Genomic DNA, 14,652 nt, shown 5'->3' on the forward strand with positions numbered 1-14,652 from the left:
GCAGGAACAGCATAACAATTCCCCCCACTTTTTCCCTCCTTCACCTCAGGCGATTCCTCTGTTTAGCCTTAGCACGCTTAGTTTGTGAGTTAGAACAAAGCCATCCATTTCACCCAACAGTTGCATTTTTTTCACACACTCAATTGCTAAGAGTTTGCAAAACTGGAGCACTGTGTGTTATGGAAACAAAGAGAGCAGAGCCCAGACTAACTTTATTCCACTATTGTTCAGCCATGCCTGCAAAGAATGCCCCAAAAGAGACTATACAACTAAAGTTACCCTGCACGTTAACGAAAGCATGTTTCTTTCTGCTGTTTATGCCCGGCAAGACATTTCACCCTAAACGCATCAACAAAGAACAAGGACACGAACAGTATATTCAACAGCTAAGTGACTTACTCGTAAGCAGAGTTCTTCCCATTGTCTGTGCAAATGCTCTACTTGCTCCTTCAGCAGCATCACATCTTCTGCAAGGATATAATGAGCCAAGTCTGCCTTCATATTATCAAGTTCTTTCACGTTTTGTTTCCAGTCTGCAAGTGACTTCTCCAGTTCCTGCATTTAAACACAAGGAAAACAATCCTTTAGACTAAGCTCCTGTGTTTTTTTCAAAACCTGTTGGTTAATCCTCTGATTGGCCTGTGGGGGAGGGGAAAACAGAAAAAAGAGGAGGGGAAATTTACACACAGGCAGCCAAAAGGGTAACACGGTGAAGCCTTTGCTAGGATGCTTTTAGGTCAGCCTCTCTTTCCTTTTCCTTCTGTCTCTGCATCCTGTTTGGGGGAGGGTGGGAAGAGAAATGGTTAGTTGAAAAGATTAATTTCTCTTTAGCTTTATTAGAGGGTTCCCTCCAGTGTTAGTTATTCTGAGCCTGATCCAAAGCCCATTAAAGTCAATGGCATAGCTCTTGTTGCAGAAATAAGCCTCCTGGTTACTCTATAAAATACTAAAATATTCTCTAATAGATATCCAACACCCAACATCTTCTGATACACTGCTGCAGTGTTTGGTAGAGTTGCCAACTTTCTAATCGCACAAACCCAAACACCCTCGCTCACTTTCACTGGGCTGAGGCAGGGGCTTGGGTGCAAGAGCAGGTGAGGACTCTGGCTCTGGGGTTGGGTGCTGGAGGAGATGTGGGCTCGGGGTGGGGCCGGCAATGAGGGATTTGGGGTGCAGGAGGGGGATCAGGACTGGGAGTTGGGGTCTGGGAGGGGGTTTTGGGTGTGGGCTCTGGCTGGGTGGCGCTGTCCTCAGGTGGCTTCTGGTCAGTGGCACAGTGGGGCTAAGGCAGGGTCTCTGCCTGCCCTGGCTCTGCGCGGATCCCAGAAGTGGCGGCATGTCTGGCTCCTAGGCGCAGGGGGTTCTGTGTGCTGCCCACAGGCGCCGCCTCCGTAGCTCCCACTGGCGGTTCCCGGCCAATGGGAACTGTGGAGCCGGCGCCCAGGGCAAGGCCAGTGCGCTGAGCCTCCCTGGCAAGCTGCCCCTGTGCCTAGGAGCTGGACATGCTGGCCGCTTCTGGGAGCCACGCAGAGCCAGGGCAGGCAGGGAGCCTGCCTTAGCTTCGCTGTGCTGCCGACCGGACTTTTAAAAAAATATTAAAATAAAAAAAACAAAACAACCACCCCCAGACCCATTTCTTTAGTTACAAGGAGATAGTCTTCCTGATGGCTTTAAAAAAGTGTTTTGTGTTAACACTGTCACTGAAGGAGAGGAGTAATTGCACAACAAACTGCAGTAGGGAAATATCTGTGTTCTACACATGAAGGAAAGTTCACATTTTACAATAAAGAAAACTTGTCAAAAAACCTTCCTGGTTCTGCTAACAAAGAAAAATGCTCTGCCTTGAGGAGACCGTAAACTGGACCAAAAAAAAAAAAATGCACAAGGGGAGCAGACAGCTTCTCCTTCCCTCATAGTGCCTCTGCATGGGCTGGGGGAGGCTGTCTCTCCCCAAACAGCCCAGCATGGCCCTGCCCACGCTCCACCCCTAAACCCCTTCCTGCAGTTCCTTCCCAGGTCCCTCTCTTCTGTAGCCCAGGCTAGCTAGGGCTGTGGCAGGTAGGTGCCACAATGACTTGGGGTGCTGGGACCGCTCTGCTCAGCGCTGGGGTTAATGCTCTGGTGCTCTGCGGCTGGGCTGCCTGTGTCTCCATGGCTGGGGGCGCTGCAGCTGGGCTGCCCGGAGCTGGGGTTGGGAGCTTGCCTGGAGCTCTGAGGTTGGGGGGTGCTTGGGTGGCCCGGGGCTGGGAATCCTCAAGGTGGTGGGGGGGTTGCGCTGGGCTCCTGCGGGGGAGGGGCAGCAGAAGGGGAGGGGAGAGAGAGGGGTGGGCCTCAGGCAGAAGGGGAGGGCCTGGGGGCTAGCCTCCCCCAGCGCCGGTTCACCGGCCGCCCATGTTCTTCTGATCCATCTGTATATATGCACATTCAGATTTTGAAAGGAGACTTACTCACCATTCAGTTTGCAAAGGAAACACTGAAAAAAATTCTATTAAAATAAAAAGAGTTGATAGTTTAACTGAAAATAATTCTCCCAGTTCACAATAAATTCTCCCTTGAAAATATAAGGGTGTGCATTTATGCAGCTCAATATACATTAACATGGGATCTGAGTCAAAGCCCAGTGAAGTCAATAGGAGAATTCCAATGGATTTTATTGGGCTTTAGATCAGGCCCCAGGCATGGGAAGAGCACTGTTCCATAGAATACCACCTCCTAGCTCTTATAAAGCACTTTTCACCTTTAGATCTCAAAGTGCTTTACTATGGAGGTCATTTTCCCCATTTTTTTTTTTACAGGTGGGGAAACTGAGGCATAGGGAAGGAAATGATTTGCCCAAGATCACCCAGCAAGCCAGTGGCAGACCGAGGAATAGAACCCAGGTCTCCTGTGTGAGTCCCAGTCCAGTGCTCTATGCATGAAAAGGTCCTTACTTGGTCCTTCTATTTGGTCCTTGTACCTAAGGGCTGCTTCTATACTGACACAATTTGACACTTGTTCTCCATTGCCAAAGCTCCACTGTTGGTATTATCAATGGTGATAGCTGTACACAGTCAGGGTGCAGGCATTTTTAATGAACACTGTGTCAACACAAGTGTTCGAAAGCAGACTGTTCCTGCATATGAAAGGAAGCCAGCTATCACAAAGAACATCTCAGGGAGCTGATAGCAATCCAAAGATGTCTGACATCTGTAAACTTACTTGTTTCCACAAAGGCCGAGCAATTCAGTTCATAAACATGGTGATAAAGCACAATGCCATGAAGCCAAATGCAAAATTGCCAAAATGAGTCATGCACTGGAAATACTTTCCATGACATTTAACTTTCATGGCAGGACGTTGGCAGCAAAGGCTTTCATTGCTGACAGCGAAACTGCTGCTGCTCCACTCTGGCTCTCCTTTCCTTTTCTCTATTATTTTTAGCATGCCACAGGTGAACAAGGTGCTTTGTAGATATATAAGATAATAAGGTCCCTACCTGGAGAATTTTACAGTCTATAATAGACTGATAACACAATAAATAAAGACATCCAACCACGTAGAGGGGAGTGAGGTGGAGTGGGGATGGAGAGAAGGGAATTTTAGCTTCTTATTTTAATGGGTTTGAATTTTTATTTATTTATTTATTTGGCGAGGCAGGGGAAGTGATAAACCTCTGTGTCCCATCGAGGGCATAACAGTAAATATCCTGCCAAATTTCATAAATTCCAGCACTTGCAGAGATTAGGATGTTACCTCAGACATGGGGGAAGGGGCAGAGGCAATTTACCAGTAGCACAGAAGAACTCAGTTTCACAGAGGAGCAAGCAAGATAGAAATCCAGTCTCCCAGAGGCTCAAGTAGTGTACAAGGAATATTTTTTTACAAAATGTGCTTTCAATACCTTAACATGTTCCTTGGTTTTGTAGAGCTCTTCATGATCCTCTGGAAGTGGATCTTTTACTTTTGCCTTAAGCTCTCGCAGCCTGTTTTCCATTTCTTTGATTAGCTTTTTGCAGCTGTCCCACGTCTGTTTTTTACAGAAACAAGGAAATTATGAATGGTAAATACTTCACAATATGAACGTATTGTACTGTATGGATGAATGAAAGAACAACAATTTCTAAATTAATTAGTTTTAAAGGACTGATCATCAGGATCTTCTCCCAGTGCGTGCACACTGTCCCTAATAAGAATTTCATTTATGGATTAATGGGAGAATTGAGCCCTCTCGTATTCAATGTTTGCCTTGAAGTTCATTTTAGCTCAAGTGGTTCACATCTCCTTTTATACAAACTAAGATTCTTTGGAGCATAGTTTTAAATTATGCTGGAGATCAATTAAAGTGATATAATTAAATATGAAGTTTTTATGTTTTGAAACACAAATTTACTACAGAGAGGAAACGTTCATGGATCTCTCTCTTACATTCAGAGGGGGTATATATGGAGAGGTGCATATGGCCTCTGGCATAGTCTGCACCTATAATGGCTCTAAAAGAGAGTAAAGAGGTGTGACTAATGTCACTGGCCCAAATTCTCACCCAGGTGCTTCATGGCTGAAAAGTGTGGGCAGAGTTCCACAGCCCAGCCGGGCTCCATGCCCACAGACGATGACTGCAGTCCAAAGAGGGGAAACCCGTTATAGCAGTATCCACCCAGCTACCCAGCTCCTCTCCACAGAGGTATAATCCACGACTTTGGCCTTCCCACAGCCCCCACATAGAGAGCGATGGAGCTGGTGGGGAGTGATCTCAAAGGGAGTCACAGGGCCTCCTCAGAGTCTAGCGTAGGGGTTGATGCTTTACTGGCAAGGAACTCTGCTGGGGAGGCAAGGGCCATGGGAGCCTTTTGACAACTTCAAAATGGAGCTGTTACTTGAGATTAGAGGCCCCTGACTGAGACACACCCCTGCAAGGGCAAGTGGGAGACAACAGAGCCACCATGATACCCCACACCCCCAATCAAAGGCACTGGTTTCAGGGGCTCTGTCCTTGAATGCCACTGTTTCCCCAACCTGTAAGCTTATTTGTGGGTGTTACTGCAGCCCAGTCACGTTGTACTCTTTGCAGGGCCTGCATACAGGACAAAGATAGATTAGGATCCACCGAAGGGCAAACAAAGAGCTGGGAAGCTGATATTCTTTCTGGGGCTCCTTGGGCACTTGCTGCAGAGAGCCTCTCCATCCCACTAGCCTGCTAGGACTGGTCAAGCTTCCACAAAACTCCCCCATGTCGGAACAGGAGTGTGCAGGCATATCAAGGTGTCCTCCTCCCCAGAGAACACCTGTCGAGTACCTGCACAGTGCTGAGGAGCCGTTTCATGATCTTCTCCACTTGAAGCTGGGCATCATTCCAATTCTCCTGTAACTGGCTGAGTTCCCCTTGTATTACAGCATTGGTCTCCGGGTCTGAGTCTTTACATAACTTCTCCCCAATATCGACAGCGAGGGAATATGTAGTTTGCCATCTCTGAAGAAGTATTTCCTTGTTCTAAAAAACCAACCACAACATTCTAAATCTCAGCCCTGTGATTAGAGAGCTTTACAAACCTGCTTGGAATTTCACTTTTTAAAAGATGACCTACAAAGGGGAAAAAAATGGGCTTGTTCTTTGTTTTTATTTAATTTTTTCTTATGTGTTAAAAAAAACCAAACCCTCAACCCTGCATTTTTTCCTGCTTCTTTTGAGCATAAGATGCTATGCTGACTTTATAATGAGTTAAATGATTACAGCAAGAGAGTGAAAGTGGTGCAACTGAGAGGAGATTTTTGGTCATACAGTTAAAAAGTCAAGTGTTTAATAAAACGTTGTGTTTGTTAACAACTCTTTAACTTCAATGACTAAGCAACATATTGGAGAAAGAATGTCCTCCGTGAACCCTAACAAGATCTTCACCAAAAATAGGGAAGATGAAAGTTAACATTCCTGTTATATCCAAGCAGAAAAGCATCCATAAAACCCAGACTTTCTGGCCTTAATTATACATCATAAAGAAGCAAAAACAGGCACTAGTATAATTTTTAAAGTCCCCTGAAGGTCACCTTTAACAACAGGAGAAAATAAACATGAAACAAATGAGGCTAGCAACAAAGGAATGGGGCACTGAAAGTCTTAACATTTATAGTAGTCCTAGGTCCTAATGTTAATGGATTGTGTCTGTGCAGAAAGAGTAGTCTAATAATGAATCAAAACCAAATTTTCTGATTGCCTTATACATAGGCCAGTTAGGTGCTTCTGTTCACCTTCTTATAATACAATGGAATATTCAATTCAACTGAAAGGCAACACATTTAAAACTAATAAAAGGAAATTATTTTTTACACATTACATAATCAATCTGTGGAACTCATTGACTCAAAGTATCACTGAGGCCAAAAGTTTAGTGCCACTCAGGAAACCTTTAGACATTTATATTGATAATAAGAAGATCTACAGTTACACTACATGAAATATATTTTTAGTAAGGAATATAAGCTTTCATACTTCAAGTCATAAACCGGACACTAAATGACAAAAGTTAGGAAGAAACTTCCCCTATCTGATAGTTATTCCATCACTAACTATTGTGGCCTTGTCTACACTGAAGTTTTCTTACCTCTTATTTTTAAAAAGGATAAGTGTAAACCACAATTCTGTGCACTAAAGTGAACAATGCCAGGTCTACACTAGCAGGCGCCCCTACTATTATGGGGTCTTCTCCCATCGTAAGGTACTACTGTACTGGACATGAGGAAGGTTGGCAGAATCAGGTTCTAATGAATTCAAAATAGTTCAGCTAATCTAATAAGACGTATCATTGTTTGAAATATTCTCTGTCATGGAATATTTCTCTCCAAAGCAAAAAATTATTCAGTACTCTACCAAATATAAAGCTGGCTTCTAATCAGACAGTATGCAACTTTAAACTCAGGTTCCAATTACACTTTAAACTATTAACTTTAAGAGCTTCTCTATCCAGAAATCCGGGACAGTGTTGCACTATTAACCAAGCAAGAGATTCTGGTTTTGGTTCATAATTAAACCTAAAGTTACTTTTTGCCTGAATAGGGTCACATTTAAATTAAAAAACAAACAGCTCCTGTAACTTAAGTTGTTAATGTTCAGTTCAACATTCCCATTAACATAAAACCTCCCAATTACAGTAAATACGAACTATTGGGAATTTTGAAAATTTACTCACAGAGGTCACTCAAACGAAGACAAGCAAAAGGAAATAGGGCTGACTTTCTGCAATATTATAGGCAGGCATAGTCTATGTGCTTTAGCGAGAACCTGTTGAGGTTCTTTGAATCTTTTCATCAGGACACGTTCACTAAAAACTGCATCTGGCTCCCATATCATAATTTATTTAGGAGTTTATTGTGGGTTTCCACAATGCATAAATCAAGACAAATTTTAATGAAACTGTCCCTTTAAAAAAAGAAATCAGCAATTTGTTTTGTGCAAAAAGCAAATGCTTTTAACGTCCTTTCATTTTTCTGGATACATGTCATTGCAATCTGAAAAATCACTGATCATCTATCTGTTTATAAGAAATAAAAATATGACCTTGAAATCGTGAATTAGATTTCTAAGATGGTAGAGGCTGTAGCTGTCCTGGCTCTTCACAGCCGCTATGAAGTTATTTGTGCAAGTAAGAAAATTTGTGAGATTCTGTTGAGAAACCCTGAAGTGTTGCCACTGCTTCACAAGTCCATCAATATCTTTCCTCCTCTGCTGAACCATCCGAACAACACTCTGCCACTGCTCCTTCAGCAATGTGAGTTTGGAAATAAACTCCGTTCTGAAAAGGACAGAGATCGGTGTGTTAATACAGAATGTCATCTTCACCTTGAAAGCATAAAATGGAGCACCATAAGCACCAGCCTTCTCTGTGCATCAAAACTTCTGTGTGACAGAAAACTATAAAATGATACAAGAACAAACACGAGAGTTTCTCCTGCTATGGTGCAGCAGCATATGGTACAGCTAGACCCAGGAGCAAGTTGTTCCAAATTCTTGAAGTGGATGGAAGTCAATAGTGGCAGGAACTGCACTGCAAAACAGAGCTGTACTTGGGCAACGCTAGAACCGCCTCCTGTCACCATTGTACTCTAATGCAGGTGGAGCCTTAGAGCCCATCTGCATCACAAAAAAACCCTGTGTGGGGCTGAACCCCTTCAAATCAGTTTTTGGTTTCTACCATGAGATATAATATGACTTTTGCCTGCTCCACATTAACAAGTTGAAGTGTTTTCAGCCCATGCTAGTAAAAATGGGTTCAGCTAACATACTTTTTGAATAGTTCAGATGATGCCTTAGAGAAAAAAAGGGAAGGGGAAAGGTAAATCACTTGCAACGTTACTGCTACCTATGGAGGATGGGGTTCACATAAAACAGACTCTTAGAGATGTTCCATGAGTTCGTACTCTGGCCAATAAACAACTCCTCTCTCCATTACCCAAATTAGGATCATGTTGGGTTTACAAAAATTAGCCAGAAGACCATGTCCTCTTGTGAACATGAAGAATCACCATGCTCCGCTGCTAGGTGCCTTTCTTAAGTGCTCTCTCACTTGCGGCATGAGTACTCAAGGAGGAAAAGAGGATCGAGTCCTTTACATATGGCAATCATTTTACCTACCACCAGAGTATAGCCACCTCAGCTGTAAACACAGCAACTCTTTAACAGTGCATAACAATTAGGGCAGGAAGTGAAGGATATTTTATCCCAGGAGAAACTACAAGGGGATATTTGTTTTTTAGGTAGGCAGAATGTAGTTACTACCCAAAGGGGAACTTGGCCAGGACACCGGTGGTCACACCACTACTTTTGCAAGATGTACCAGAGGCTCTAATGAACACACATAGTTTTGACTTGGGTTTAAAAAGTCTCTTTTAAGGGACAGCTGAGGGTGGTTCACTGCTGACTCAGAGGGAAGCATGTAACACATTAAACCATATCAACACATTCACAAACATCATAGGTAAGGCTACGTTTTAGTCACAGGTATTTTTAGTAAAAGTCATGGACAGGTCACAGGCAGTAAACAAAAATTCATGGCCTGTGAACTGTCCATGACTTTTACTATATTCCCCGAACTAAAACTTGGGCGGAAGGCCCTGGGTGCTCTGGGGGGGCGGTCCACGGGCAGTGGTGACCCCCGCTGGTGCTGGGAGGGGGGGCCAGGTGGCGGTGCATGGCCCAGGACTCCCACTGGTACTGAGGAAAGGGTTGGCGGGGCTGGCAGGCTCCCTACCCGGCTCCACGTGTCCCTGCAGCTCCTAGGGGGAAGGATGGCCAGGGGGGCTCTGCACGCTGCTCCCGCCACAAGCGCTGGCTCCACAGCTCTCATTGGCCAGAAACTGCAGCCAATGGGAGCTGTGGGGGCAGCACCTGTGAGCGCAGGCAGAGCCCCCTGGCCCCTCCGCCTAGAAGCGGGAGGTACATGCCAGTGGGACCTGGGGAGCCCCCCACCCTGAGCTAAGCGCCTCCCCGCACCCCAACCCCCTGCCTCTAGCCCTGAGTCCTGTCCCACACACCCAAATTGCTGTTGTTGGCCCAGGGGCTGCCCGGCTTGGCCAGCCCGAGCCAGCACCGGACACTGCAGAAGTCACAGAGCTCACGGAATCCATGACAGACACACAGCCTTAATAATAGGCATAGAAATAAACGGCCATACGCTCATCATTTCAATGAAAATCTATGTGCCGGGGAGCCATCTGAATAAATGTATCCACAAGTACTTGGCTGCGGCTGGGTCACAGAGCTCCTTCAGCCCCGGGGCTGCAGCGGGGCTGGAGGAGTTCTGTGCCCCAGCTAACTATTGGGGGTTGGGGATGCCCCTGCTTGTCCCCCCTTTGTGCATGCCCCTGGTAAGAACTAAGGAGAAAAATCTGTTTTTTTTTTACCTTTTTTCTGCTTCTCCTGTTTCCAGCGAAAGTAATGCTTTTGATATGATAGAATTAAAAATCTGCTGATTTACGGAAATCTCCGCTTGCAGCATCTGCAAACATTGCAAAAATAAGAACAATATTAGTTCAGTAACTGACGGGCATTTAAAAACAAACTTTACAATGGGCTTGACTACACACAGAATTATTCTGGTATAGCTATTCTTGAACAGCTCCATATTTAGTGAATAAGGAGCAGAATCTGGCCCACATGCCCTAAGGAGTACAAGTTTTACATAAAGTAGTAAATGTTTAGTATAATGTTTGTGGAATTAGATGCACAACTACTAATTATAAAAAAGTCTGGGTGACATCCTGTCTCTGTGTCTCTAACTTGCAATGCATGTCATTTAGTATTTGCAGACACAATTTTTGTGATTTATTTCAGCTGGGACAAGAAGCATCCACTCAGCCTTGCCCCAATTTAATGTTCCCAAGGTGTAATGTATTATTGACACTTCGAGTGGATTCCATTTATATATTGCACAGAATGCTGTTGTTCTATAATACCACCCACAGTATCTCTTTGCAAAGATATGGTTTTCAAGATTTTTTTTTAAAACCCAGTTTAAATCTTCAGCATTATTACCTCATATATTCTCTGTTGTTCCTGAAGCTTTTCAAATCTGCCAGCAATATTCACTTTTAAAGCCTCTTTCATTTTTTCTAGAAATTGTACCCAGTTTTCACATTTCTGAAGAAACTTCTTTTCATCCAATGGAATTCCCTCAAATTCACTGTTTAAAGAAATAATACAGGAACTAGTCTATTGCTGTATATTTTCCAGTTATGATTGTTTATGCTCTAACGGACTGGTAGCACCACGGGCCCTAATCAAGATAAGGTCCCATTTTGCTAGTCTCTGCACAAAACACATGCTAACATATGTCCCTTTGTGCTCCAAATAATTTAAAATATTTAAAAAACCAACAATCTGATGGAATATTTTTAAATTAGTTTAAAATGGAGGAATTATTGTTGACAAGCCTCTTGGAAATCTGGGGACCAGCTTTTGGAAAATATTTTAATCTGCTTTTAATTTTCCTCATGCATACTGAAACAGTTGGGGGAATTTTTTGACCTGCAATGCTCCAGGGCTGTTGCTGTCTTCTGAGCCCACTGTCGATTCATGCTCTGTAGTTTCTTCACAGTGAAATCACTGAGTGGTAGCCTAAAGCTCACTTCATTCAGATTCTCAATGTCAGGGGACACTGCAGTGAGCTCCAACATGTGGCTCTGCAAATAATGGAACAAAATAACTGACAGAAACATCACCTTTTTCCCATGTCTAGAAAATATAAGTCTTTTTTGTGATGTTTGACAACACAATGTAAACAATGCCTTTTGTTCAGGTTAAAAGGGTCATGGATGAAAAAGATGAATTTCAAGAAGCATAGTTAGTTAATATTGGGCTATATCATCCCTTCATGTACTATTCCACTAGAGAGGACTGAAAACAAGAGTTTTCGCTTTCAGTTTCCTTTGCACAATTATTGGGGGAAAAGTCAGACACACCCTCCGAATCCTCATTCATGGAAGTAGTAAAGGATTACGCACAGTGTATTTTGTAGTATCTATAAATAGCAGGGCTTAAATTTCATAGAGAAGTTTGAGGAGAAGGAATTGTGCCAACCCCAGATCCAGCAGGTTTCTCTCTTCTCTTTTACAATTCTGCCTGAAATCCATGTTCTGATTCCTTTTTAAAAATAACTCATTATGTTTTATGTTGCTCTGGCGATTCAATTATTCTGATGCAAGGCTCTTCAGGTAAAGTATTCCATTGCATTTCTGATTTCCTTAGAAATTTTTTAATGACAAAGAACCATCTTCTGCTAGCAATTAAAATGACCAAAGCTGCTGCTATGCTTGTGAAGAAAGAAAGCTGGCCTTTTCCATCATGACATTGGACATACATCATTTGCTAAGATGAAGTTTAAAACATTTTACGTAATACAAAACTTCAGGTTTATAGATAATTTATTTGGAATAGTTTTATGTATATTTGTCAAGATTTTTTTTTGAAATTACATATTCATTGTCAATAGTGGCATAATCATCACAATGAAGTCACTAAAATTTAAATACCTGGCGTCTCAGTACATATTAAATTAGTTTAATGGCCAGTTCAGTTCTCTAAGGGCCCAATCCAAAGCTCACTAATTGTCCATTTAGTCAGACTTCATGGAAGAGTCAAGAACTTGGCCTCATTATAGGCAGGGATATTAGCACTGCATATTACTAGAATTACCAGATGCTTTCCATCATAAGACCCTGTATTCAGTTGCTTACAACTTTCCCAGACTTTAAACCTTTTGGCTGGAATTCTCCATATAGGTTGTCCGGCTGACGCTGATTTTTTTCTGAGAAACTTTCAGCCACAACGGTCCAGCCATTTCCGAGAACGAGGCTAGAGAAATATATATTTTGCCCATGTTAAGAATTCGGTGACCTTTTCTTCGAACAGTTCTAGTAACTCTATGCCTTGGAGAAAGGATTAGAAATTTTGCAAGGAGATGGCCTCTGTGCCAGGGATGTGCCTTTTGCCATCCCCATGAAAATCTAGCCAAATAATATGCTATTGCAAAATCAGTGCATGTACTCATAGACTTCTTCAATGGTAGCAGTTAAAATCTCTGAAGAGACTGTCTTCAGTGAGCATGCTCAAGCCTCTCACAGCTCCTAGTGCTCATACCATCCCCACAGGGCAACAGAGCACACTCCCTCCCCTCAGAGCTCCTCCATGTGACCAGACTGAGCATGTGCCATCCCTACAGAACAACTGAACATGCTCCAGCAACAAAGCCAGACTTTCCCTGTAATGCCTGCTTTTAGCTGCTCTGGGACAGGTTGAGGCCAGGCACCAGAACTGATGGCAGGGAGCCCATCTCTTCTGTGCTCTCAGTGACATCCCCCACCCCCCCGTGCTCCCCTGGAAGCCATCTGATTCAGATGCAGGGGTGACAAAACTTGGCGTGGGGGAAAGGAAGGAAGTAGACTGGGAAAGTGTCTGATGAGAGTGGGACTGGAGGGAGTGGGATGCAAAGTTAGGACAGGGAGCCAGAGGGAAAACTGGGACTGGAAGTTGGAAGGGGGCTGGGGAAGAAAAGAAACAAACCAGATGAGGAGCAGGAGAAGGGAACTGGGACTGGCTGAGCAGGACGACTTGGAGGATTTGAGGAGTGGGAGAGATGGGGAGATTGGGACTTGGACAGCAAGCCCAGACAGAGAGACTAGGACTGGGTAGGCCCGGAGAATGGGACTGGGACAAAGGGGTCAGGGGTGGGGAAGAGACAGAACATGACTGGGTTGGAGATGGTGGGGAAGAAGAAGTCAGACTCGGAAGGAAGGAGAAGAAAATTCTATGCCCAGTAGAGCATACTTCCCTACAGAGCCTGGAATAGAACCCAGGATTCCTGAATGCCACCATTTCTCTGCTGTCAGTGAACCCCCCTAGTCAAGTGTCCTATCCCTCTCTAGCACTGGCCCACGTGGAGGATGAAAACTTAGTGCAGCTATCAATTACTCAGCTCAAGTGGCAGAGGTTTTTGCAGTGGTTTGCTAAATGTTCCAGTCCTGCTGATGACCTCATGTTGGTGTCACTATGATGGAATTTCTGGTTTTTCAGTTTGCTTTTTAAAAAAACCTCAGAAATTACACACCAACATGTTATGTTAACATTATTAAAGTGGCAACGTCAAGCACTCAAAAGTTAGGAAATCACAGAATTGAGGTTGCCTGTGCCACCTTAATTTGGGCCCTTGTGCATATGCACTGTGATACAGTCTTAAATTACTATTTTTTTCAAGACGACCCCTACCTCATTCCCTGCGCAGGATGGACCTGCTCTGAATATTATCCATCAGGCTAATTTAGTAAAGGAAATTGTTGTCTGTAGGACCCCTGCTTTTTTGTTGCAGAAGTTGGAGGTGTGTAGTGAATGAGGCAGGGGACTCCAGGAAGAGAAAAGAGGGTCTCATTGTTAAGGCAGTTGAATGGACAACTGGATTCCACCCCTGCTTCTGCCACAGAGTTCTGCACTAAATGGGCCAGGGACCTTGTGGGGAAAAAATAGTATGTGATCAGGAAATCCAAGACTGTATCATAATGGATATGCATGTAGGGGCCAAATTAAAGTTGCACAGGCAACCTCAATCCTGGCATTTCCTAACTTCTGAGCGCTTGATTTTGCCACCTTAATAATGTTCTCTTAACACATTTTTTGTGCATGTAACATTTATGATAATTAAGCTACAGGAAGTACCTATAATGCTACATGAATAAGTATCCTACAGACTCTCTTACATATGCATAATTTATATCCTTATAGTGATAAGAGCTGGATGTACCATGAGCAATTCTGAGTCTTCTTCTTTTCCCTGGAGATACAGCTTATCCAAAACTTCTATAGGTGTCTTAATTCGAGCTTCCACTGTGCCCAGGCAATTATTGAAATCCTCCAGTTGTAAAAGGTTGAACTAGGATGAGAGAATATTTTTGTTATAATCAGCTTTAATACATATATTCAATATGGACAAAAGAGTAATAAACAGCATCCTTATGAAAACAAACAGCTGCTAGATTAGAGTAACTGGTGTATTTGTAGTTAATATTTATGTCTATATTTAAACCATGCTTATTTATATTCTTTTTCTAGATTTTATCTTTGGAATATGTCCTTGCATTTTTAGAGTAAATATTTAGACTTGATTTCTTGTTATTGGCTTCACAGTTCTAGAAATT

General features: G+C 43.3%; 1 protein-coding gene across 1 annotated transcript in view; it reads right to left on the reverse strand.

The window, feature by feature from the left end:
* Positions 1 to 14,652, reverse strand: part of SYNE2 (spectrin repeat containing nuclear envelope protein 2) — a 272,335-nt gene that overhangs the window by 52,512 nt on the left and 205,171 nt on the right. Inside the window, exons 92-99 of the mRNA XM_084632047.1 lie at positions 14,259 to 14,387; positions 10,994 to 11,148; positions 10,502 to 10,649; positions 9,871 to 9,965; positions 7,529 to 7,763; positions 5,276 to 5,470; positions 3,884 to 4,009; positions 400 to 555 (exon numbers count right to left, since the gene is read on the reverse strand). Coding sequence (XP_084488173.1) covers positions 400 to 555; positions 3,884 to 4,009; positions 5,276 to 5,470; positions 7,529 to 7,763; positions 9,871 to 9,965; positions 10,502 to 10,649; positions 10,994 to 11,148; positions 14,259 to 14,387 — 1,239 coding nt within the window. The remainder of the gene's footprint in view (positions 1 to 399; positions 556 to 3,883; positions 4,010 to 5,275; positions 5,471 to 7,528; positions 7,764 to 9,870; positions 9,966 to 10,501; positions 10,650 to 10,993; positions 11,149 to 14,258; positions 14,388 to 14,652) is intronic.

Source organism: Lepidochelys olivacea, assembly GCF_965140295.1.
Source record: "Lepidochelys olivacea isolate rLepOli2 genome assembly, chromosome: 6".
NCBI lineage: Eukaryota > Metazoa > Chordata > Testudines > Cheloniidae > Lepidochelys > Lepidochelys olivacea.